This window comes from Acipenser ruthenus, chromosome 15, assembly GCF_902713425.1.
Source record: "Acipenser ruthenus chromosome 15, fAciRut3.2 maternal haplotype, whole genome shotgun sequence".
NCBI lineage: Eukaryota > Metazoa > Chordata > Actinopteri > Acipenseriformes > Acipenseridae > Acipenser > Acipenser ruthenus.
This window is the reverse complement of record NC_081203.1, coordinates 28,834,116-28,861,073: the sequence shown is the minus strand read 5'-3', so window position 1 is coordinate 28,861,073 and position 26,958 is coordinate 28,834,116. Positions and strand designations below refer to the sequence as shown.

Here is a 26,958-nt window from a genome sequence, read left to right as displayed (position 1 = left end):
TTGGTTATCGTAATAGCTGGATTTTGCAATAAGTGTTTAAACATATTCCAGATAATAACCTGAAAAGTTACATCCATTATTATTATTCTTTTTTTACTGTAGACCTGTATAGGACAGGTACATGAATGAAAATTTCCCTCCAGACCTGTAAACTATTTAATATATGTATTGCTATGCCCAGTCTTTTATATTTTTCAGTACAAGACACTGAAGCTATTTAATTAGTTATCCCAGAACTGGGAGAATCATATGCCTACTGAAGTTTCAAAAGGCACCCTCTAACCTTCATAGTTTGTTGTAAAGCATACTGCAGTGGTCTGTTCCTCTTCTGAAACAGGTGCTTTAAATTACTGATCATGGAGCGCTATGCAACAGGCATTACAATGCAAACACTGCGCACTAACGCAATGCCATGCAGCAACTTAAACAGTGTCAAAGTGGATCCTAGAGACCGACTGCCTGACAGCCTGCATGCAAATAAGAAAAAAATGCTGGAAAAGAAATTCTAATTAGATTGTGACTACACTGTGCACTAAAAGGATGGAAACAGAAGAATGTCACGAAATGTAAATATTTAAAGGGGACTGCAAACAAAGAGATTCAGACAACAGAGACTTTCCAGTTTTAAAGCCTGTAGAATCTCAGAGGTATAATTTTGCAGGGCAGATTTTGTTTAGTGTTGTTTATTAATTCATTTAGTAGTGCATCGCTACACAGGGTGCAATGAAAAGCAAAATAAAACATCTCCACAGGGTATCAGGGATATTATCCCACAGAACACTGTCAATAACATGTTTCATTTACAGTTACTCCACCGTATATCCACAGTATATTTAAATCAACTTTGATAGCGTCATCCTTGGTTATTGTGGTAAGTAAAATACAGTATATGCATTCACTCCAGAAACGCCCAGTCTGTGGTGAAAACTGAAACTGCTGACAAAATATTTTCTACCATTGTCATCAGCATACTGTTTCTGTGCAATACGTTTGCCAGAACCGCATTTGTTAGGAACTATGGTTTTCAGAGTATAGTCGCTATCATCCAATGAAAGTCAATCAAACTGAACCCTGCTGGCGAGATTCACCCCCACCTGTTTGTTTCATTAGTTCTGCTTTCTGTTTCCAAACTGCACACACAAACTGATTTTGTTCCCACCACACAGCTGTACTGTCACTCACATTACAATGTCATGGAGTAAACAGCCTGGCTCTCTGAACTCAAAAAGCAAAGCTTTAAGGAATCCATTCAGTGCGCCAAACTTTCTACACATTGAGCTCTATCTGAACCAGACTAACATTTGGAGGGACAGATTCCACAATCATTACCTTGACCTTAGTCTTCTGTTCGCCTCAATTGCAGCTTAAACAGATTATTTTATGTAATGCTGCTGGAGTGGCCAGAAAGGCGCTGATATAATGGCCACTGTGGTACTCTTTTTCGCCAGCTGTTTTTGTTGTTGCTGCTGTTTTTACATTCAGCACACAGCACATTAAGACAGGAAGATATATCTGAAGGTGACTTACTGTTAAAATGTCAGTGTGAAACAGAAAATACATACTGGTAATTGTTTTGTATTGCAGTGGTTTCCAGTTTGTTCACATTTCTTCTTTACAACACAGCAACAACCCTTGACCCTTAACAACTAAACAAAGCCACACCACTGTCTGGTCTTAAGGGAGAAATGTTCATCTCAGGTATAGTGAAAGACTGCAAACCTTCATCCAGAAACTCTTGTTACACACTAACATGGAGTTGTATACAGAGTGATTTTTCCAGTTATTCAGGATTCTTGGCTCCAAGCTGATGATATCTGACCAAAGTGCAGACAGACACACAAAAGTCCACACGTTCTGAGCTGCAGTTAATCACAAACTGTCACGCATTCAGAAAAGAACATGACTCCAAGAATAACAGAATGTCTGTAGCTTCAGTTAATTAATCAACACAAACAGGTGCTCATTGTTTTTATTAGCCAATAACTGCTAAAAAGGCATAACATCATTTGAGGATGTCATTTATTTAATTGTTTGTTTGTTTAAAGCATCGCTGAATCACAGCCCCTTAATTGAACTGCCTCCCGGTTACAGGGAAACAAGCCAGGACAGAAAAGCATTATGGAATATTGGCATGTCGAGATGACCAGCAAACAAATCAAAAAGGTTGGAGGAGATTGGACTCGTCGGGCAGACAGGCAGGAGGTTCAAGGAGGACCTAGCACTTGGAACACGGCTTCAACCACCTTCATAAAAGCCAGTCCAAAAGAAGCAGAACTGCCCTATTTTACAACCTGTCAGATCTGGATACATCACTGATTAATGCTTGCTGCCCACTAAGGTATGAAGGAATCGGCTCAGGGCTCGCTCAAGCTTAAAATACTTATTAAACAGCTTATTTAATTGCTAATCAGTTGTGGGGTGGTTGTGGTTCAGAAACAAAAACAGAATGAGATAGTCTTATTCCTGCCAGATGCACATTGAAAAGGTTATTCATTTCAGAGTTGCAACCAACATAGTATGTTCTTGAGAGGACCACCCCTCTTAAAAAATGGAAAAAGTTGTATTGTAAGATTGCACCTGTAACGGATGCAGACAAGACACACTATCGTTATTCACTATCGTTACACTTGCACAGTTTGATATAGCAAACGTGAGACCAGCTGCTAAATGAACATGCAAACAGCTGGTGAGTCCATTTGAAGTCATTTGAAACGATATAAACAGAATATGTGTGACTGTAACTTCTAATTGGATTCTCACCTGACACACAGTGCTGCTCGTGGTTCAGTGAAATCAAATGTTGTCATTGCAATTCCATTGTTTTTATACCACACTGTAGTCAAAACCTTAAAAGGGAAAACACAACTTCTAAACTAACATGAAGCATTGTTCTGATACACACCAATGGTCCACCAATGGTCCACCAAATCCACCGCTGTTTGAAATAACACAGAGACCACCAATACTTCTCCATTGTCAGCCCTGGGTGCTGTTTTTAACAATGTACAGTAATAAACAGAGCCTGTCAAATTCCTTTACCTCTAAGCTAGTCTCCATGGAAACCTTTTCAGACACAAAAAAAATTATTCAAGTATGAAGAGAGACCTCCGAGGGTAAATCTACCAGATACAGCTATCCAGGGTATCATTAGTCACAAATGTATTTCACCAGGTGGTTAAAGCACAAGGTTAAGTTTTTAGTCAGGGTTGTTTTCATCAATTCTTACAAACAACGGAGGTAGCAGTACGCAGACTGTATTTTTTCAGTATATAATCTGAAAAGATTTCAAATTGAAAGTCTCTAAAACCTTTATATATAAAAAAATGTTAATTAGAATAAATTGAGGTTTAGTTTATCACAGCATTTGTCAGCTGGATGAGCCCATCGTAGACCCTCTGTAGGATTGAGCCTTTTGTACATGACAATGTATACAGTACCACTGTTTTAACTCTTTCATCACTAGAATACTATCCTAGCACAACTGATTAATTAAACACCAGTGCATTAGATTACTTTACTGGTCTATTTTTCTTAATCTACAGCAGCAGTCAGCAGTTTTGAGTGGAGGTATCTTTCCTAAACTGTCACAGCTCTGCAGAGTTGAAAGAGTTTGTGGGTTTGAGTTATGTAACAGAGAATATACAGGGACATGCTTATTGGTTAAACGCAACTCTGAATGCACTGAGTAAGTGGTAAAAATGTGTTCATTCATTTTTATTTATTTAAAAGTTAGTTTTTGAACAAACACTTTACAAGATATTGTGTTTTAATAGAAGTGTGCACTCTGCCCATGTAATGATTTTATGGAAGTTAAAAAGGAACGTGGTGTTAGTCAACTGGAGCTACTGTAAGAGTAAAAAACTAAACAGTAAATGAAGAACCTAAACACCACCTGAAGCCACAGTCTTGGATTTATTGGTTAAGAAATATTTGCAACTAGATATTTTAATAAGACTGAGCAAAATGGTAAAAAATGTAAAAATGCATTCAGCAGACACCTTTTCTGCACTCAATCAACAATGGCCTCTAGCTCCTCAAGTCACTGCTGACTTAAAGAAATTATGTCAAATGATTTTTTTGTTACCGTGTATCAGTTTTTTCTTACACATACCGCAATTTCATTTTTCTTCACAAGCATTTCATAAAACCTGTGTTTGCTATTGCTTGAAGGGTCAAACTCTCAGAGTGTTAAATGTATTTCACAATATAGAAACACAGCCTTTTTAGTGTAGAAAGTTCAGATGGTATTCATAAAAATAACTAGAAAGCACTTCATGCCTGATTGCTTATATAATGTTTTAAAGATATGTTAACCTCACTAAACATTCAATTTACTATACTACAGTATGTAAGCTAAATAAACACACACAAATATATCCTGTACACAAATAATTCATCACCAGGAATGTGAGGGGTGGTTAAGCAATAATTTGCTTTTAAGTGTAGTATACGAAGGGGTAAACATTCAAAATTATTATAATTTATCGTGACATAGCCTTATAATTTATCATGACATACCCTATGGCAACGGAGCAATCTGATTGGCTGTAAAGGCTGGGCTGGTGTATAATTAAGCAATAATTTATTTTTAAGTTCCATTCTTTTCTTTTTTATTCTTGGATACTTGAATAAATCTAGACATTGTTGCTTTTTACTTTGCTCTCTTCTGTGGTAGTCTCCATGGTTGCCATAGGGATGGCTTTTTTTTTTTTCTTTCAGTTTAAACTAGTTCCATTCCATACACTTGGTCGATTAGAAACTTGAAGCATAGTCACAGTCACATGGGGGTAGTTATCTCATTGCAACCAATTCCCTGGCAGCATGCTGACACTGTATATTTATGTTTGGCTTCAACCCTGCACATTGATATTACAGCACTAACTGTATTCTACAGTAACTACTGTGAACATGTGTGTACTATTACCTACTATGATATGAACGGTTAAAAAGGTGTTCAAATAAAAGGTGTTTTTTTAATTCACTTTCCTAATTATCAAATGTGTCCAAAGCAGGCAGGGAAATGGTACTCATCCCAGCAAACACAAAGCAATATTATACACAAAACCCATTACCACACCCTCCCACAACTCCCCTGTGAAATGGTCTATTCAGACAATTGACTGAAATTCCTTTGTCAGAATCCAAAGCGCTTTATTATAAGTTTGTCTCCAGTTATATCCCGAGCCACATTTCTTCAGCCTTGGAGCTCCACTAGCCAGAATTGACGATTACTATGACTATATTTATGAAATGTTATGGCTCAGCCGAGTAAGGGGATTTAATTGAGGTTTATAAAATCTTAACTGGTATGGGTAAAGTTAACTCAAGCAACTGTTTCAAACTTCACACAGTGAGAAAGATGAGGGAACAAATGTCAAGTTTAGAAAAAAGTAAAGAGGTTCAAAACAGAAGGTAGAACCCCTTTTTAATATTAAATTGGCAGGCCAGTGGAATCAACATAAATATAATGGAGTTCTAAAAATACATGTTTTAGGCTCAAACTAGTGATACTTCTACAAGGCTCCAACTCATTTACAGTTACCAGACAAAGCTTTAAATCAGGTGAAGCATAATTAGGTCAAATGACCACCTTTCAGCAACTGCCAATTCCTGTGAACTCCTTGTGGCCTTGTTAAACCAGTTGATAAACATTAACATCTCTATGTAGGAAGTGGGGGTCTGTTCACGTTCTGTAAGGTCGAATCAGCCTAAATTAAAAATAAATATTAAAAGACATACTGCTGCTGACATCTTGCTGCTAGCATTATAAACCCCAGTCAACCATGTTCCGAGCAACTTCCTTTAAAAATCCAATGTGACACAGTTCAAAATATAACCTACATGTCTTCATACACAACAACTTTATATTAGCACTGATGTCCCCCATAGAGGTCATTACCAGTTGATACAATAATTGTCTTTCAGTTACAGACACCTACAGTAATTGCCGCTACTTTCAATTGTCAAGCAGGTGATTAAGGTTTAATTAGGACACCTTATGCCTCTCCTACAAATACAAAAATGCGTCCTAAGCACACACTGTATGGTGAAAAGTATTCATTTCTCAATCTGTTTCACAGCAGAGTATTAACACTTACTTGGTGAGTCAGCTCTTGACATGCCACTGCTCTGCTGGTCCTCAGTGCTATTTGACTGCAGGTCGGTGTAGGATGGGGTGATGCTGAGAAAGCTGGGGTCCTCGGAGCGTGCTGTCCTGCTGGTCTCAGAGGGTGGCGCGGGGCTCCAAAAGCTGACTGAGGAGCAAAGGTTCTGATTCGGGGCTCCTACAGATGAGCCTGAAAACAACACAAAAGTCAGATAAGGAGGCACACTAGTTTCCAATATGTCAGTTTGTTGTGTGTAGATCTGTATAGTTGTTTGCACCACTTAATCTCGTATAAACATTAACAACTGTCAACATGTGAACCAGCAACAATCATTTCCCATATGCCACCAAACACCTGCCAATTGGAAAAGAACAAAAAACAATTAACCTCCAAAATGTAATTCGCACAAATGGATCTTCTTTGTAACAGCCTTTTCTGTGAACTCATCTTTGTAAAAGGTTTTTCACCGTTTTTTGCTCCAGACAGAAGGGTTGTTTGTTGTTGACACTGATTGTTAGTTGTGTATAAATGTCTTCATCTAACAATGCCAACTACCTTTGTTCATGCTTGCCAGCATAGCAGTGCTGTAGTTTAAAAAAAAAAAGATTTCTTGATCCTTAATGGATATCATTTTTACACAGGATGAAAAAGCATGTCTGTATTTTTAGGGAGGGGGTGTAAAGCACAGAATACATATCTTGGTGAAATGACATTTTAAATATACAGTGCTCCTCCTTTATAATACTGTAGTCGGGAGCCATAGTTAAGAGACCGTGCTGTTTGTGTTCCACCTTATAACGAGAATACTAGTGTTAGCGTAATGGCTTTATTGGGCAAATGGGAGCCATGACCGTACCGCCTTATAACCTGTTCCACAGTATAAAGGGCTGCCTTATAAAAGGGGAATACTGCATATTAAATAAATAAATAAATAAATAAATAAATAAATAATAAACCCTTTTTATTTAATCTGTAAAAGATTCTGATTCTAGAATCAATATTCCATGTCATCAGAATGATTCAAACTATGCAAAATTAGGGAGAATGTTTACATCTCTTGGCAACCCACAGCATCCATCATTCTGTTTATATCAGAAGAGATGGAAATCTGTTTGAAATTCCAACAAAGATTACTATCAGCATTCACTCGGATTTCTTAAAATGAGTCTTCATATCAGTAAGTTTTTTTTTAAGTTTACAGTATTTTTATGCTTAAGCTTGAAATGTTTAAAAATAAACAACTTGCTTCCTTAGTTTTTAGTACTTTGTTGTATCTCTATAGTGCTTATTTATCTACAAAACATATTACAGAAACTGCATTTTACATTCCTGTATCTATTTAAAAATAAAAGTAAGCATTTTAACAGCACAACACAAACATGGATTTGAATATAAACAATAACAAGTAGTTGTCATGCTGTCAAACACCTATAAATACCTCCAATGTGTTGATTCAAACACAGGCTCCCTTGAGAAAGATATGTACAACATATTGAAACGTTGGGCAGCTGGCTCTTTGAGCTATATATATATATATATATATATATATATATATTCCATTTGAAAATTAATAAATTAATTCTATAAGCTATATGTAAAAAACAAAACATACTGGGCTTTAAATTTCGCCAGCTTTTAAAATACAAAATATACTCAATATGCTTTTTGTTTTATTGTACACCAGTGTATTAAGCCTCAATACACCCCCAGGTTTGCATAGTATAATTTTTCCTTGATTTTAAAAAATCATTTACACTTTATTTAAAGACTTAAACTTTCTGTAGGTTCTGAGTGGGATAAAGTGAAAAAGTACGAGTCACAATTATCTACATAATGTTATATAAAATCTAGAAGTCTAAAATCTGTGCTGTAGCAAATGGTGTTGGCAGCCAAACCTTTAACTTTGTTATCAGCATCCTATGAGATACATGATAAACAACAAATCCAAGACATGAGCCACCAGCGACTATTTTAATTTACCCTCGGATTACATTTTAATTATGGCCCTGCTCTCATTGTAGCAGCTTTTAAAGTCCCAAGTGACAAACAACAACAGTGATAAAGATAACTGATGTTTTTTTGGCAGTTTTAGTGTTAAATAATTGCAGACATTTATCATAGTTTTTGTTATTTGGTGTTTTTTAAATGCTGATATAAGCAGCAGGATAATTGTAATTACATTCAATCATCACACTAGATATTAAACATTAAGATGTCGCTGTGAACGATGTAATTGAAAACTGCATGCCGACTACTGTCTATTACATCATGAGTTTTTTTTAAAATTATAAGCATGTATTTGTTTGCTTTTCTTGTTTAGGTTGGCCTGTTATCTACTTCATAGTTTTGGGAGTCAGTCTTCTTATTGTAATGCTGTCCTGTTCACTTCTCCAGTGGATGAAGGACAGGAGGAGGAGCCGACATGCCAAAAAGTGGGTGAAGAACATTAAGGAAGGGACTAAAATGTGTCAGCCCATTTTTCACTGGATCACAAACAATCCGCAGCTGGCTCTTGAAGCGATAATTTCAGAAGAGGCTTCCTACACAGAGGCAGAAGCAACACCACAAAACTCAACCAGCAGTTCTTAATGTGGAAGCAACTTCAAAGGCTGAGCCGGGCCTTCTGCAGCACTACAAATGTAACCATGAAAACAGTTGGAGAGAAAATAAATCTCCTTCTTCAAGACCCCCTCATGATGCTGGTCAAAAATATTCCACAGGAATATAAAAGGGCCATCATAATTTATTTTATTTGTTGGAAAAGCTTTTTTTTCTGGTATTACTGTTAATATGTAAATATAAATTCTGTCGAATTTATTTCTTCTATGATTTTTTTTAAAAATGTATCCATTATATATTTAAAATAAAGCTTAAACCATGTGTTCATCTCTTGCTATTGACTGTGTAAGAGAAGCAAATAAGACAATCACTGTTTAAACCCGCTGGAATGAAAGAAACAGTTTGGCACTATTCCGCAAATTAAGTAACCCAGGTAATGTATTAAAATCACCATGGAAACATCTTGTCTCCTTGCCAACACTGCACTCTGCCATTATTAGCCTGCATTCAATTTCTCTGCACACTGCCATTTTCTGTGACATTTTAGACTGATTGGTAACTCTGGCAAGAACTAGATATGGCATATGAATACAAATCTGTAGAAAACTGAAGATTGGTTTCATAGCTGGGAAAAGCAGCCATGGAATAGCTATCACAAACACATTTGTATGGGAAGTTAATAACTTCCATAACAACCCCAGTTTGTCTCTTAACATCTAATGGGTGAATTTTAGCTCAAAACATAATCTATTTCTTCAAAGATTAAGCTGACTGGGTTGCAGTGCATCGGTATCTGAAAGTAACTGTCTACACCAAATCAAATGTAATGAAAAACTGTAAAATATTATACTATAATCTACATTTCATTTTGAATCTACAATTCAAAATGAAATATACAGGACAACACTGTATCAGTACATACATTATTAAAGTTTGCAGATAATGATCAAGGCAAATAACCCCATCAATACTTTTTCTTTGAAAATCAAAACAGGAAGGGGGAAAAAAAAAAATTAGACAAATAATTTAAGAAGAAGCAGGTGTCTTCCGTGTTGGAGATGAGATGGGAATGTCGTGTAATTAGTTTAAACTAAATGAATTAAAAGTCTTCTGCCAGCTACATTTCAATTTGTAAAAGTGAAGACAAGTTGTTGGTATCCTGCTTTTCTCATGTTGAACAGCAGCACTTTTTCATCATTAGAAAGGCCTCTTTGGGCTGCACCCATTTACATCAAAATAGCTTCACTGCACATATACAATGCAGTAGCAGAGAATGGCAGAGTGAACTACCATGGAAACCACCCAGTTATTGTTGCTACCTGCTATTAAATCCTACAGGGTTAAACAGAGATGTACACTCTTTTGTGCAGCTCTCCAATGGAGAGTATAGGGGGTTTGCAAAGAACTGATCTCTGGAAAACATCTAACTTTGAAGATATAAGGCTCAAAGTACTGTAACACTATAGCTACTCAATTAGCTATTTTCTATAACACGGTTCATGGAAGCCTGTTCTTATTCCCGGCTACCCTCACACTATTCTGATATCCTGAAAACTGACTTCACCAAACTTAATCATAGTATTTGTATGTGTGCAAACTGCATCGATTAATGGTATACAGTAATTAAGTAATAGAACTGTGCTTCATGTACATTAGGTAGTTGAAAAGATTTTATTGCTATTAAAAAACTTGCAATCTTGTCACCTTTTACCCAGCTATATGTTTGGAGCTGATAGACTGCATGACTGCTAGATGGTTTACTACAGACAGATCTAGGATTGCCTGTGCTTTCACATCCACATTTTCTGTGTGCGTTTTCTGTGTGATCTGACAAGCAGTATTTACTACATAAAGAGTAAATAGCGTTATGGACTTTAAAAAAAGGCATTGAGATTGTATACTCCAGTAGTTTGTTTCAATATTCTAAGAAAATATTGCTCTTGAACCATACCGTTGTGTCTTAATGGGGCTTATAAATTGGTGGATGGAAAGGCTAAAATGTATTGTAAAGTGGCGAGGGCCAAATTTAGTTTTTTCATTGGTGATGGGAAGGGGAAAGAGAGAAATAGGCAGGGTTAAGGAAACTAGTAATATTGTTCTAACCCTTAACTTGAACTGTCTAGACCCATTCAGGGCTTACATGTTGCTTGTGGCTGCACATTGCTCCATGGCTTGTCATCAAACTGGATCCAGCTTCTGTTTTCAGGAGAGGACTGTGGATTAAATACTGTGCTCTTGGGGGCTGTGGTCAGAGGACAGGTCTGCTGGGTAGGGTGAGGGTCTGTCTGAGCCACACCGTGGTTATCGTCTGAGGGGAAAATGTACAAAGAGGCATCTCTCATTAATTTCTACAGGCACACAACATCCACACCAGTAATTTTCTCTAAAAGACTTTAAGGGTTTTCTGGTAAGACATCCCTAGTTGCCATGCCAGCAGAAACTTACAAACATCACCCTAGTTTGTTAAAGGTTCAGTATAATCTTGACTATAATGTTAGGCTTTGTCTTGTGAGTGTAAAAAACACAGTAAATATACATGATTGTGAAATTATGATTTAGTTAAAGGAAGAGAAAACAAGAAAACTCTCATATTCTCTGCTATAATAAAATCTGTTGTAGAAGATCAACTAAGAACTATCAGGTCCCAAACAAGGCTAAATGAGTGACTAGTGCTTTTAATATAATACTATTAATGTATCTCCAAGCATTCACAGCTAGTTTCTATGGTCCCTTGGAATTCAATGAACAGTTTCCCAGTTGGTGCGATAGATTCAATTATATTCAAATGGGCCTCCCAAACTGTTGCCATCTTAATAATCTTTCCCATTAAAACCTCAAAGAAACCTAAACACAGTGTGCAAATGAGGCTATAAAATGAAGCTACAGTACAATAGCGCAAAAGCTTTAGAATTGTATTCTATTGGTTCTTTCATTATAAACAGGAAACAGAAATATATACTGTATTTTGTAATTTCCCTGAATGGAGGAGGATAACTCCCACAAACATGACAAACTGCAGCAGCTGCTCTACAGCTGGCAAACGAGTGCAGTAACTGAATGAACACAGGGACACTCTGTCAAATAATTTACACTAATAGATTTAAATTAAGACTTGTACCTGTAATTAAGAAACATGACTTTAAAGAGGAACAGTTAGTATAGCTGTTTTTTGTTTAGATGGAAATTGATAGTAGGTTCATAAAAGATCTATCACAGTACCTTTCTTGTATCGTACTGATGTAAGGGGTGAGTCGTCATTAAAAGTAACCCAGCCTCTCCTCTGTGTAGCGGTTTTCATTGTATCCACTGATGTCATTGTGGGTTTAGCTGCTCATTGTTTTAAAAACGGACTGTTTAGTCTTCTCACTCCTCAGTACCAGTCAGTCCATTCCTACAGTAAGAAGAGACACAAATAGTACCAATACATGTCATTTAGTTCTGACATGCAACCAACAAACACAGAATGCAGCCCACTCCCAAAACACTTATTTTTGCAAAAAAAAAAAAAAAGATTTCAAAATTCTTTACTCTGGATTACATTTTAAAATACATAGTACTTTCTTGTAACCTAAAGAAACCAGTACAATTAGGTAGGCATTTTAAAATGTATTTGCCTCCTTGACTTTGTTTTGTACCTTAAACAGCATACATTTGATTGTTTTGTAGCTTGTTTGTAATGTAATTCAGTCAAACCCTAACAACATGCATTTGAAGAGCTCAACACATGAATTTCGCCACTTTCAGCACAGCAAACATTTTTTCCTCCCAATGACAGCAGTCAGTTGAGTAGAGGGAGCTCCTTTCCTATCAGGTGAGGATTCCTGACTCCTCAATTGCTCCTGCACACATGAGAGAGGGCCTGTGTGACTCCTCAATTGCTCCTGCACACATAAGAGAGGGCCTGTGTGACTCCTCGATTGCTCCTGCACACATGAGAGGGCCTGTGTCTCGCACTGTCAATCTGTCACCTTTCATAAAGACTAAACTCATCAACACAACATGAAAAAATGGAGAATGATTGCTTTGTAATGTTGAATCGAGCCCTCCACTTAGAAAGACCATACTGCAGCACTATGAAACAAGAACTTGTCACTAAGCAACCCGCCTACACACTAGCCTGGCAATTAGTGGCCATCACTGCATCCTCGCAGCAGAATTTCAATCACAGGCATGGGAACTTGTTAACTGATGGAAACACACAGTTACAGTAACTTGTCATTTGAAAACAAGGATATATTCTTCAAGGAAGCACTGTTATTGCAATATAGACATTTAAAATCCACATCTACCTACATATACTGCACTGGCAAATTCAGATACATTTGAAACATTTGACATTTGAAACTCTATGGAGCATGCTGTTTGTGAGATACACCACTTTTCATGACAAGAATTCCCAAGTACACAGCAGTGTACAATGCAAAATGGATTCATAAGATGATAAAATGAGAATCCATTAATGGATTTTATTGTAGCTATGTAAGATTATTATCTCCTGCCGGGGATAAAATCCCATGCAATGGGGATATACAGTAGTGGAGTCATATGTACGTAAAACAATGCAAGGATCAAAATGAAACACATTCCCTGGTGAAATCAATAGAGAGGAACAGTGTCTGCATCTCCGCAGAGTGTTGTAGGAAATGGAGCGTCAATGACAGACCCTGGGATCAGAATTGCTTTAGAAAAACAACCACACTTTTTAAGGCCAGGAAAGTGTTTCACATGTAGGATGAACTTATTCTTCTGTTTTTACAAAGGAAAGTTAAATGTGTCTTTGGACCTTTTCCACTGACATAAAAACATAGGAAACACACAAGTCCCTGCGGGAAGCACTCTTTGACTTGCTGTACTGGATTTGTATTTTTTTTTATTTCAATGACAGTAAAGGAATTACACATGACACATTGATGTTTATAATCTCACAGTATGAAACAATGCAGTTGTATGCTACCCTATCCCAGCTCTTTGGAACAAAGTCACAAACTTCATCCCTCCCATTCCCATAGGGGTGGATACAACCAGCTGCTTATTCCCAATGTTAGCAGTATGAAAGTGTTTCCCATTAAGCACGAAGGAAACAGAATATTGAGACCCTGTTGAGATAATTCATTTTTCAGAGTACAGTCCATACTAAAAATGCCTTGTTTCCATCAAAGAGCAGTAATAACCCTTATAATTAAATATACAGAGAGGTCGTGTATGTTTTACACATTCATCATATACTTTTGATATTAAAGTTTGGTATAGCTGCTATCATCGTGACAGCATAGCTCGGATTATGTTTCAATTTGGACTACCAGACTTTGAATTTGTATACTGTATGAATAGATAGATAAAATGCTTTACTGTACTTCTGAAACACACCTGTACTGGTCCAGATGTGCTTTAAGTTTCATACAATATCTTGTATACCCTACCTTAAACATTTCTGTTCTTCTGTCCTGTTTCCTTTGGTTTAAAGGCTCTCCTCTGACATCATCCACAATGTGTTTCAATTGGCAGACTACTAGTGTAAATGGTCTACTGTAAACACCCTTTGTAGCTCACCAGTGAAAATCCCATTCCCAGTCCCTTGCGTTCCCAGAGACAGCAGATGCTGCTGCTTCAGTTGTTCCTGTATTACATCACAGCCAATATTTTTATCGACTTCATTTTCTGTCCTGTTTTCAAGCTAAACTAACATTGCTTCATTCTCTTCTCTTGTCTTTGAAACGGCATTCACCAACAATTGCAGATACATCTTCCGCTCCTCTTACTGGGCATGTACTAAATCATCTACAAAGTCCTCCTCAATCCACACTGTTTATTTAAAAGAATTCCCATTGCTACTGCCAAGACTTGGCTTTTTAAACCCAATACATTTCAACAGCAGACCTCAATTGCTGTTTTCAATGCACTCTTCACAGTATATAAGCATTCTTGAATATTCAGCTCCTGGTGGAAACCTGCCACAAACAAACTGCTTACTGTCGAGCACAGTGGGTAGTCTGTGCAGGTTTCTTATGTAAGCTCACTTGAAACGCTGTAAAGATCCCTTGTTCTAAGACTTGAACTTCATGGTCATTTATTCTGAGCAAGCAGTGAACGATGATCCTGGAGTATTGGATGGCCAAAAAGAAACAGAATAGCCTTGCAATATTATCTTACTAGACCAGACTACAGGCTACATATAGTAATTATCATAGCAATCAGGCCAGAGAAGGTCACGTCTTAAAATAAAAATTAAAAATAAAAAAAGAAGTTTCTCACATAAAAAATATTGTAATATCACTGGGACTGGTACAGTTTAGGTTTTTTAATACAACTTTTTTTAAAATATAAGGTTTACATTTTTTTTTATTTTTTTTTTTTAACTTTTTTCAATATTTTACACATTTTTCTTTTTGTAACAAAATGCACACTTAAATGTTTACATCTTCTCAAAGCTCACTTCAGATACTGGAATTGCCCCCCATCTATTTTGACATCACTCACACTTACCTATCTCCCTCTTCAACAGTGTACATGATCCTAAACCTGTCCGCTGCTGTAATTATTAAATACATTTAAATAAACTAAAAGAGTAAAACAGGGTTTGACTAAAATAATATTTGATTTGGTATGCATTAAATATATAAATGTTTGCATAAACTGAGTCGCTCAATATATGTTGACTTACTTAATGCGTCCCACCCTTCTCTTTCTCTGTTCTATAACGTGTGACTGTCAGTTAGAAATGTACAGCATGCAGAACTGTTTTGGGGACACATAGCCTACCTTATGTATGTCAGTCACTCCTATACTATACTGTATATGACTCGAGAGTTACCTATTGTACAGGCCTACATTCACGACAGAGTTATTAAGAAATATTCTAAGCAACATACTTCACTACAGACAATCTCTATTCTCTGTATAGTACACACAAGCGTGACAGAAATGTTTAACAGCAAAACAGGAAGCTAGCTGTCCTTAAAATACTCACACAACCCCAGAGAATCCAAGGCAACTCCTTCCTGAGTCACTTCATTAATTGTAATAATCAACTTAGAAAAGGAAAAATAGAAAGGTAGACGGTACAGTAAGATTGGTATGTTGTGGTCCTTAGACAGAAATCAGCACTGCAGGGACTGATTCGAAAAAGTTTGGGGGTATGCTTCAGTTAAGTGTTGATCATTTAAAATGAATGATCAATGTGTCTAGGGATGATTAAGCAGGCTTCAACGCTAGTCCATGTCTTACCATCCTAGTATATTACAATTCAGGAACGCATTGGCCTAAACAAATATGAGGAAAATGTATCCATCTTGTTTTGTGATGTAATTAGGCCTAGCCCTATCCCCTTGAGGATTCCCACTCGTATACGTGCTGATTAGTTTTATGCAGGTGCAAAAACCTTCAGCTGTGTCAGTTAATGATGTCAGCATCACCCCAGCAGCCCATCGGAACAGTCATCCTAATGGCCTATCTGGGAAGTACTCCAGCATCCTGGACAAATACAAAGGCAGTCCATCCAGACTGAAAAACATCTGTGTGGTGGTGGCTAACTATACCCATAATACATTTCTATTTGGATTTCAAAGCCAGTTTTACTGAAATGAAAACCTGAAGTTATTACAAATCACTTGAAGCCATTTCTGTAGGAACTTCAAACGCCTTTTGCAAATGTCTACGGCTTCAAATTTCCAAGAAAAGCTAAAGTATCGAACTAATTTAAAACAATGGAGCTGGCTACTGAAAGTAAAGGCTAGAAAACTCATCCGATCTGTATCTCCTCACAATGGCATGTACAGAAGTTGGCAGCAGCAGATGATCAATGATGTTGAATTGTTTCCCATGCCTGTGGTCAACAGCTGGCCTCCCCATGAATGACTGCCCCCCTGCTGTGTTTGGTCAACTTTACTAGCAGGAAACTTGGCTTAACAGTTCTAATATAAAGGTTTTTTTTTAATGCATACCAATAATAACAGCTGACGATTGTGTGTCTGTCTTTGCAAAATGTAAAGGAATACATTCAAACAGTCAAACTGTCAAAAACCTTGTAACAATAGTTGAGCTACACATCTCAGCGTCAGTGTTATTCAGAGTGGGTGAGGTCAGGGAACGGACATACAGTAAAAATCCTGCAGGTGGAGGCAGCACAACAGGACGACTGTACCAAGAGCTACTCCCACTCTTGACAGTGTGGTTGGACCAAGTGATATTATAGCCACCTTTCAATATCTGCCATCCTTCACAGCCTCACCAACATGTCCTTTCAAGTACCTAGCTGTTTTTCAAACAGTATGCTGAAAGCTAATGGTATCGCATGATATCTTCTCCTTATTCAAATGATGTACTGGACTTTGAAGCTTCAACACTGGATAGGGGACACAGCACATTGTGTTGTTTAATGTCAAAACAGCCCCAGTGTTTCCAAGCAACCTTGAGAACAGGCAAGTCCTGGAGCCAAAGCAATTGTTCTACTGCATTGATTGATAAGCATCGGTGCTGTGGGTGTAACCTTCAGATAAAACTATTGATTTTAACCTTAATGTACTTAATAAACTCCTTCAAAACAACAACACCACAACTCATACTGTCTGTTAAACTACTTGAATATATAGCTTCGAATATGTATTTTTTTCTGACATGTTTCAAAGCTCTGAAATACAGTACTGATAAAGATGATGGTGTTTAACTGAAAATACAAGGAAACACACGCGTTGTGGCCATTTTTGCCAGTGTTTTTTTATTCAAATGCTGCATAGCTGTCATTTACGTTAAACCTATAATGTTTCCAATGTATTACATACTGCACGACTAACTTATTTCACCAAACCGCGCAATTATGTTGACTATGCGTGAAGGGTTTCCAAAGACCTGCACTAAACTATCATGGCTGTAAGCAACTCCGTCAGGTGTAAACAACTCTGAAATACACTTGCGAGCAAATCACAAAGAAGCGCTGGGTTTAATTTCTAAAAACTTGCGGATAGTTCCCGGTAGTTCAAATAATTACACTGCATGTTACGCTACTGTACTGGTCGTTAATTACACTACCGCATTTTTAAAACTAGTTAATGGCGAACACCTAGATACAGTTTCTTCTCGAATCTACACATGCTTTAATTAAACGTGATGTGAAACCACTTATACTCAAACTATATGCAATGACACCCCAGCCACTAACCCGCTACTAAAAACGTGGATTTCAACCGGGATAAATATGAAATGATGAGAATACTATAATTAAATTCTAAAATGCATGATGTAATTACATATTTCTGTCAGCGTGTACGCCACTAGAACTGAAACTTCATGCAAAAGACAAAACAAAAAGTTTTAAAAAACATTTAAGACTACGACACTCACCAGAATTATTCTGACTGTGTATGCTGCTACAGCTCCGCTTGTTTTGTACTAGTGAAGGATTTCACGCTGAAGCAAAGGAACCTAAGAATCAGTACCCGATTGGCTGCGCTGACGAGCAAAGACTAAAAACGGGAAAAGATTCGATTTGTCGCAAAACAACAAAAACAAAACAAAAGGTTCCGAAACCGTTATTTATGATTGGCTTACAGAAATACTGACACAAGAATTAAGTTTTTGTTGAGGAAAAGCTTAATAAACAGCTTTGACTTCTTAATAGCAAAATATATGTGTTGTGTAAAATTAAAGGTGCAATGTCTCCGTTATGTACTTAGTTCTTACGTATTTAAAAACGCAGTACTTTGGAAGCCTAACCTAAGCGTTGAGTGCTTCTGAGAAAAAATAAAACATATTTTGGATTATTTTGGTATTCAGAAATGTAAATCGCAAGTACTTGTTTACATCAATTGGTAAAACTTCTAGAATTTCACTTTGAACATACTGTTTTGTACTATTTTTTTGAACCAGTATAAACCAAAGAATTGAATGATATTTTAAAAACTCACAATTAAATTATATATACAGTTATTATACAGGGATATTGCAATACTAAACATATACCTATTTTAATTTTCTGAATAAAACTGTGCTAAAATTCTGCTGTCAATATTTGTATGTGTTGTCTGTGCTGTTTATCATATAGCAACCTGTGACACAGCAATATCTACATTAGATTCCTGAACACATGATGTGATTTGTCAGCTGAAGGTTCGCTAATGTTACACCCCTAGAGTCGGCAGCTGTCATGTGCACACGTTTTTGAGACTGCACATTAAGCTATGAAAATAACAACTGTAGCGCCATCTGGTGCATGTATATATATTCAAAGTGTTCACATGATGTGCATAAAGACCCACACAGTAGGACTAGAGTTAGTTTCAGAGGAACCATTACTCATACTGTAAGTCAAAGACGTGGTACAGCCACCAGTAAACACCTTTACTGGTGGCTGTTAGCACAAGGGAAGATGCAGTCGTCTGAGCCATTTGTACAATGGTTACCTCTCAGTAACATTTCATTTTTCACATCAGTATGAACCAATAGACTCTTATAATCAGTTGTACCATGGTGACTTTCCAGAACCAGTTTGCACTTATGTGTATATTATAAGTATACTGCATTGCCATGTCATTGCAAATCTAGCACACTAGAAACTAGCACAAAACCAGCAACTGTGTGTACAGTTATTCAGACCAACACTTTCTGTGAAGGCAATATAACTCTTGGTCTAATGTTTCTATTACCATTTTAACATTTACATGTACAGAACAAGTAAGAATTCATCATTTACTTTCATGTTAATGTTAACCGCCAATCTTGTTCATTGTGTATTATTTATCAGCAGTGTGCAGTAGTGGTTAGGGCTCTGGACTTTTGACTGGAGGGTTGTGGGTTCAATCCCTGGTGGGGGACATTACTGCTATACCCTTGAGCAAGGTACTTTACCTAGATTGCTCCAGTAAAAACCCAATTGTATAAATGGGTAATTGTATGTAAAAATAATGTGATATCTTGTAACAATTGTAAGTCGCCCTGGATAAGGGCGTCTGCTAAGAAATAAATAACAATAATATTTAGTTACAGTTTAGATAGAGTTCCAGCAATGCAACGTCAAGCAGCATAATTTAAATGTTCGCCTCCTCGTGACAGAAACCAGTTGTTCTGCAGTGGTAGGAAATGAACTTGCAGAGCAGGTTAAAATCGTATGCATGCATTTAAAAATTCTTATTAGGGGAAATATGCAGCAAATACCCCACCGCAATCATTCAAAATCCCAGTTTTTGTTTGCGGGTAAAGAAAGTACTGTACTGTAGTGTTTACACCAGTAGGTGGCGGCAGAATCCTTCGTATTAACCTGAAAAGCCACACAGACCTGGATTTGTTGGGTTGCCTGTCACATTACAGTAATATTTACTTGTAGGACCCAGATAGCACTGTGAAGGTATACAGTAATATAGTTCTCTTTTCAACATCACTCTGATTACATTGTTTTAGGTAAGACATTAAGTTCTTGTGGTATCTTTCGTGATTTAGTAGGAAATAATAGTAACTCATTAATAATGCTTGTAAAGGGTTGGGCTGAATCAAACATTAAGTGTGGTTATGGCTGGTTCATATAATGCAATGCAAGCAGAAGGTTCTTGATCTAAGGCAGTTTTATTTTTTGTTTTACTGAATTTGAACCATGCATCATAAAAAAGACATTGTTCAGTTGTTATATGCACAGCACGGGGAGTAAGTGTTCTTTGAAAGACAAACGGATTCACCGGTGAATAGAGAGTTGTCTCTGTAAAAAAAAAAAAAAAAACTCTCCAGTTTCATCACCCTATACCTGCCTTCTATTATACAAGGCCTCTGGGAACCAGCCAAAGTTTAGTTCAGCCCATTTCAGAATAAGAACAATTTGCTGTTTTTTCTCACCCAGAATTAAGAGATCATGAAGTCTACAACAATTACTGAAAATATTGTAACAATTATTATTAATTGATTCATCAGCTCCTTCAATACCAGGGTGGGGTACATTTGTATTCATTTTCTCAAGTTTCCTTGACGCTTGCACGCTCCTTTGTGTATGTTTGGCGTCTCTATATATTACAGAACCATCCACTCTTTGTTTATTCTGAATGCTTTCTTTTTGTCTTTTTATACAGTAACCCCGTTGTCCAGCCAGCTGTGTGTGGTACTGTGAGACCTGTTTCAATACAAGTAGTCACGTTGGGTTATAGGGTAATCTAGATATTATCTTTCCAGGTCTGACTGGTTGACACTGCTGACCTTAAATGGCTGTAGCTTACGCAGACGCAGTGTGCCTAGAAGGAAATGCCATAAACCTGATGATTTTCAGCTAAAACACAGCAGTGTTCACAGCATGCAGGACTGCAGAAATATTGTTTAACAGGGTAATGTGTCACTGGACATTTCTTAATATTGTTTACCTTCTGGTCTCCTATCACAACAAGGTTACCCGTTCATATTTCTGGAAGGTTTTGAACTTGTTTGTACCTTGTACCTTACTGAGTATGCAAGAGTCCAAATTTAACAGTTTCTGCAATGCCTTAAACGTGTATATTCAATTGTGTTGCAAATTATTTAATATGTTCAATAATACAAAAAATTAATAAAAAGGATAACCATTCGCTGAAATACAACATAAACTGTTACTATAGAAATAAGGATTTCTGGTTGAAGGTGATCAGTTGACAATGTATTTCTTTAAAATATAAAAACAAATGAAACATCTGTTTGATGCTAGCAATGAACCCCACACTTCTTTCTATTTATTAGGGGCTTGGGTTCTCTGTCTAAACGTTTGGTCAATCTGTGCTCAACAGAAGGGGATTTCCTGGATCAGTCCCCAGTGAATGTACTGACATCTGCCCCATTCTATAACTGTAACACAAGGATGTGATTGGGACACAGGAGAGTGGAAGTGGGGAGAGAGAAAGATACAACTGTGAGTCAAAAGTCATTTCTTTACTTATGGGTTTATATTGCCAAAAAGAGGGGCTAGCTATTGATGCAAAATTCAATTTCCCCAAAGTGGAGTCTTATGATGAATTGCGACTGATTTTCAAATCCAAATTTAAAAAAAAACAACAAAAAAAAAACATGCAAAACAAAATCCATTCAACATGTCTACCAATAAAACAAAATAAAAAAGCATTGTGCACTGACCAGCATTGGACAATCTCTAATAGACAGGAACAGCAATGCTTTATCTGGCACTGTTTGTCAGATTGACTTCTGAGAAGCTTTCATGCACAGAATGTATGGAGCACAAATGACTAATTCAAAATCATGAAGTCCGCTACATCTAAAACCCTGAAGACTAGCTCTGTGTGTCAAGTTCTGTGGAAGCCGAGAATGGAAATGTTACATTGTGCAGCATGTTCCAACTTACCCAGGCTAAATGTCAATCTAAAGAATAATCGCATCCCTTTTTATCTCAGCGTTTGGAATGTGCACTATACTGCACACATACATGTATATATGCAAATGAAAATAAATAATTCATATGCAAAACCTGATATAATCAAACTCAAGCTTGATTATATTGGTTATGCCTGCCTTAGCTGATCCAATATGCAATGGCTCCTTTAGAAAAGTGCATATGCCTGATTTATTCAAAATCCTTGCATTGAAATGAGCAGAAAGCTATAATGAAACTGCTTCCTTATTTTATGCCATTCAGGTGTCAAAACATTACCATACAAACGGTGTGAAATTACAACATCCAGTTATTGTAATCCATTCTTGACAAGTGCAATTCCAGTTGCCTGCCAAGTTAGATTATTACTCCAAATAAGGTCTTAATTAATGTATTGCAAATCAATTGGCCTCCTTTCATGTAGGTGAGCCTAATAAATGTGACTATATATTGCAGCTTGATTGCTACTAAGCTATGAAAGTGATCAATAGCTAATTCTGTTTACCCTCTGTCTTATTCTGTGCAAACTGGTATTTAACACACACAAAGAGTACTGAATCTGAGCCAGAGACATGTATCTTCAACAAACACTGGCTTATGTAAGTTGTCTTATTTCAAAACTGGCACATAGAATTGGAAGTGGCAGCGTGCCTGGAGATTCCAGCCATTGTGTTCTGTGGGACAGACAAAACTTTGATAACAGAGTGCAGCCTTGCATTTTCTTAAAGGCCGCTTCCCCTTTTTCCATTGAGTGATTGTATATAAAACATAAACCCTAATGTTCTGTTGGGTAGTGGGTTCTGAGGGGTAGTGCAGGTAGGCTCATGTTTTCAGATGAAGGGCACGAGAGCATTCTGAAAAGCAAGTGATGTGACTGCAGTTCACAGTGCGGTTACAGATCATTCATTTTACTGCAGCCTCATTTGTAGTGAAAAGAGAATATCCAAGAATATCCACTTTCTTTCCTGAGAAAAGGAGTCGCAGTGATAAAATACAGTATCTCATGTTAGCACAATCAGTGAGTTCAGGACACCGGACCCTCGTCTGAGAGGTTAATCCATGTGAAAGGTTGTCATTTCTAAATCAATTACGGTCAGAGCATAATAATACAAATGTGTATTTTCTTAAGACGGTAAAAAAATTAACCAAAAGGTGCTCATTAATTATGTTGATAAATGAATATGAAATATATGCATGAACCGGCCAATAAAAAAGAATAGACTAAATAGTGCGCCAAGTAGCCCCTCTCATTGTTCATGTGGAAACATGTATGTCTTGTCTAAGTTTCCTATGTAGCACGTCTGCAGACTTGATCAGTCAGGGGGTGTATTGGGGGGTTGCACAGACACCCTCTATTTTGCAATGTATCTTTCTATAGTGCACAGTGACACCTAGTAGAAGAATGTTGTAACTACAGCTGAATAAGAATGCTTAGCACACAACTAGTAATGGCTTTTCCAGATGTACAGGATGGTGTAACTTACAATTGAAAGAAAATGTCTGCTCCCTCCCTTCCTCTCTCAAGAGACAAAGGGGTTAAAATACTATCACCCCTTAGCTCTATATTAAAGTGTTTGCTCCCATAAATAACATCTCACAATACAATAGAAAAGCAGTGGAAACAGGTCTATGTTAGAACAGAGTTAAAGAGTGCGGGTACTTAGATCAGCAACAGTTAAGATCATTAAGGAATCGTTTAGACATGATTTAATCAGAACAGCCCAATGGAGATGCAACAACTTGGTGACTGAGTTGGGATTTGAACCTCACATTTTCTACTGACAAATGCTTTGTGTGCTCCTGATCTGTATCTGTAAAACAATATATATATATATATATATAAACCCATGCTGTTAAATGAATTCTGTAATTGCCATGGAAATGTGCAGCCTTGTAGATTTATCTAAATACTGCACTCAGGATCATAGTTCTTAGGCGATGATTGACAAAATATACTTGTTCCCTTGGAAACCTAATTAAAATGTATAGCAACTATTTTCAAACACTAAGACATGGTAATGTCTTGCTGAACTTAAGGGCAGCAATGCAATCACGTTTAAAACTAAATATTTTCAACTGAGTTTTTTAATCTCAGTTTGTACTGTTTGGCTCCACGGCAACCATATGGATTTTTAAACTCCATCTATAAGCAGAACACAAAGACAAACAAAAGTAATTCACTGCCCAAAGGATAGGCTTTTATCAGATGTAAAACAATGTTATTAACAATGCAGGCACCTCTGTTTGTTACCCTGACAACAGACATTAGTAACATATCTTTACTAATAAAGCCACTATTGTGAAATAGTTTTGGCATCGAATGAAGATTCCCATGAACCATGCGCAATCATTTGTGTGGACAGGAAAAATGATTTTCTGCAATGTTGGCAATGCCATTTATTTTTAAGATTAAAGAATTCATTTTGGGAATTGGAAACAATTAGAGCCAAAAATGTGTTTCAGAAGCAAAATGCACAAAACTGCTTTTTCTTCTTCAAATTAGAAGCGGAATCCCTGTAGACTATAAGATATCTATCAGTCTTATTGCACATGCGGGTATTGTTCAGTAAGGCTACCCAGATTCAAACACAGGACACGGAGTTCTGCTCAATCAACTAACACGTTTACTGTAGGGATTGCAAAGGTCTTTGCAATTATCGTTTATTTCTCATTACAGGATGATATGCAGGACATCTTTAATGTTTGTGTCCTTAAGCTTTTACGGTCAAGTCACATAATATGCACTGGTTGCTAATCAACAAAGGTCTTTAAAAAAACACTACTGGAGATTATTCTAATATATATATATATATATATATATATATATATATATATATATATATATATATATATATTATGTAGCTTTGTTACTTTTCTATGGTTTACAGTTTTATCTTTTGAATGAACACCCAGAAAACATACACTATGCTCTACTGTACAAATATACAAGTCTATATAAATCATTGTTTTTATCTTTACATATAAAAACCTTCTTGACCAAGAAGTGTATTTATTCTCAGATACATTTTGCCACCTTCTTTTCATTTCCTCAATAACCCTGCTGCTACATTTCTGCCCATGTGTCACACACATCCCCCTGACATTGCAGGCAGGATGAAATCAATATGACATCGGAGCAAGACAGTGACCTTACTTCAATCTAAGAATCATCATGACATCATCGCATGATACTGCTGCTGGGCTCATTTGTGTAACCCTGCTGGGCATGAGACCTATGACTAATTGGTCAAAGTCATCCACAGCCCTCACACAATGACATCTCCCATCATATAACTATAAATAGGGAATAAAACCATTATCTTCTCCCCTGCGGAAGGGGCTCAGTAAGGACAGGGATGTGGAGGAGCTCTGATAGACCCGGTCATGTATGTGGCTTACTCTCTCTTTTACTAGACATTGTACAAATAATATGAAGAACGTTAAGATTCTAAACAGAAATGCTACATAATAAGAAGTCTATACAACATACTAATTAAAATACAATACCTTAAATGATGTACATTTTATATAATATCATATGCAGCCATTGTAGATAGCACGATCAAAGTGATGTCAAATTGCACTACTGGATCTTAGACTTTTGCTCAGTATTTATGCATCTAAGAAATAATCAGTTAATGAAATACTGTAACACTAGATTTACATTTTAATAATGATTATCCTTATAGCAGCTTTTAAAAAATAACAAAAACTATGACGATAGCAGCTGTGCAGATTATTATAGTTGTTTGCGTTGTTATTTGCTGCAGTGCTTGAAAAGCCTCTGTAAGGATATCAATGCAATTGTTAAAATGTATTCCCAGGGAAGGTTAAAATGGATAGTGCACAGAACTATGTTTAAAAAGTACATATGCTGGTAGAAAAGGGTGAAATAAAGAGCATTAGATTCTGTGTGTGTGTTAGTCAAGAAAGGACAAGGAATGGAGAATTGGCCCATTCTTGATCTTTGGAAACAAATAAAAAGGCTAGCCACACCAATCTATAGATGCATTTTAATAGTTTAATGCTACCAATTATTGCCCAATAGATGATTTAGTGGTCTGACCAATGATGGTTACACATTGACTATATAGTTATCATAGTTTTAAAGACACTGCCAGCAGGGTCTGAAGACATTGAAATCTGCACCCCAGTTCATGATGCTGCCCTGATAACAGTTGATGCCTTGATTTACATAATGAATGGAACGGATGTGGAACATGGTAGAAACCTTCTGTGAAACTAGGTGATATCGTATATTTACACTTTCTTAGTGGTTTTCAGAATATATATTTCAATATTATTTTTTTTATAATAATATATAGGTTCCAGTTGGGCAAATCGATATCCTATAATCACTTGTCATTTTGCAAATTTGGATGAAAGTCAAATTAAAATAATTTAATTATGCACGTTATAAAAAGTCTATAAAACGATCTATCAGCGTTGTGTAAAATAACTGGTATACCGTCTGGAGATGTTGCCACAAGATCAACATCAGACCTCTACTACAAGCAAGCTCTGTAATAGTATTGCAAATGATGAAACAGACCAGTAATCGAACAGTCATCTTCTTCTGTTTAGAAAAGTAATGAACTGACCCCAACACTTTTAGATATAAAACTACCTTTACACTTGAGTTTGATATGTCGGAATTTTGGCAGGCAGAATGTACCTCGTATTCACGACAACTAATTGGAATTTTATAATAAATCATGTTTCAGTCTCCTCAGGTATTTTCTTTTCTCAACATGATTGACAGAAACCAAACAGTCAATGACAGACTGTTTCAGTCCATCAGGCTAGAAACTCTGATATCTATTTTTTCTTTTAAAAAAAGACCCACAGCAATACATCAGTGCAATCCTTCATATTTTAAACGTTTGTCAGCCAACAAGTAGAAACGTGCATTTGCAAGTATTTAGTTACACACAAGTTTTTCTTTGGCTCTGGTTGCATGGCAACAGAGTC

At 36.7% G+C, this 26,958-nt stretch overlaps 1 protein-coding gene across 2 annotated transcripts in view; it reads right to left on the bottom strand.

Moving 5' to 3' along the window:
- Window positions 1-18,140, bottom strand: part of LOC117422266 (stonin-2-like) — a 32,063-nt gene extending 13,923 nt beyond the window's left edge. The window contains exons 1-4 of one of the 2 annotated variants that reach the window (XM_058987743.1): window positions 18,003-18,140; window positions 11,886-12,057; window positions 10,807-10,974; window positions 6,099-6,296 (exon numbers count right to left, since the gene is read on the bottom strand). In XM_058987743.1, the coding sequence (XP_058843726.1) occupies window positions 6,099-6,296; window positions 10,807-10,974; window positions 11,886-11,982 (463 nt within the window). In that variant the 5' untranslated portion in view covers window positions 11,983-12,057; window positions 18,003-18,140. Of the gene's footprint in view, window positions 1-6,098; window positions 6,297-10,806; window positions 10,975-11,885; window positions 12,058-14,086; window positions 14,333-18,002 lie in introns of those variants that run through there. The other variant, XM_058987744.1, reaches the window with a different exon arrangement.
- Window positions 18,141-26,958: the final 8,818 nt, after the last annotated feature.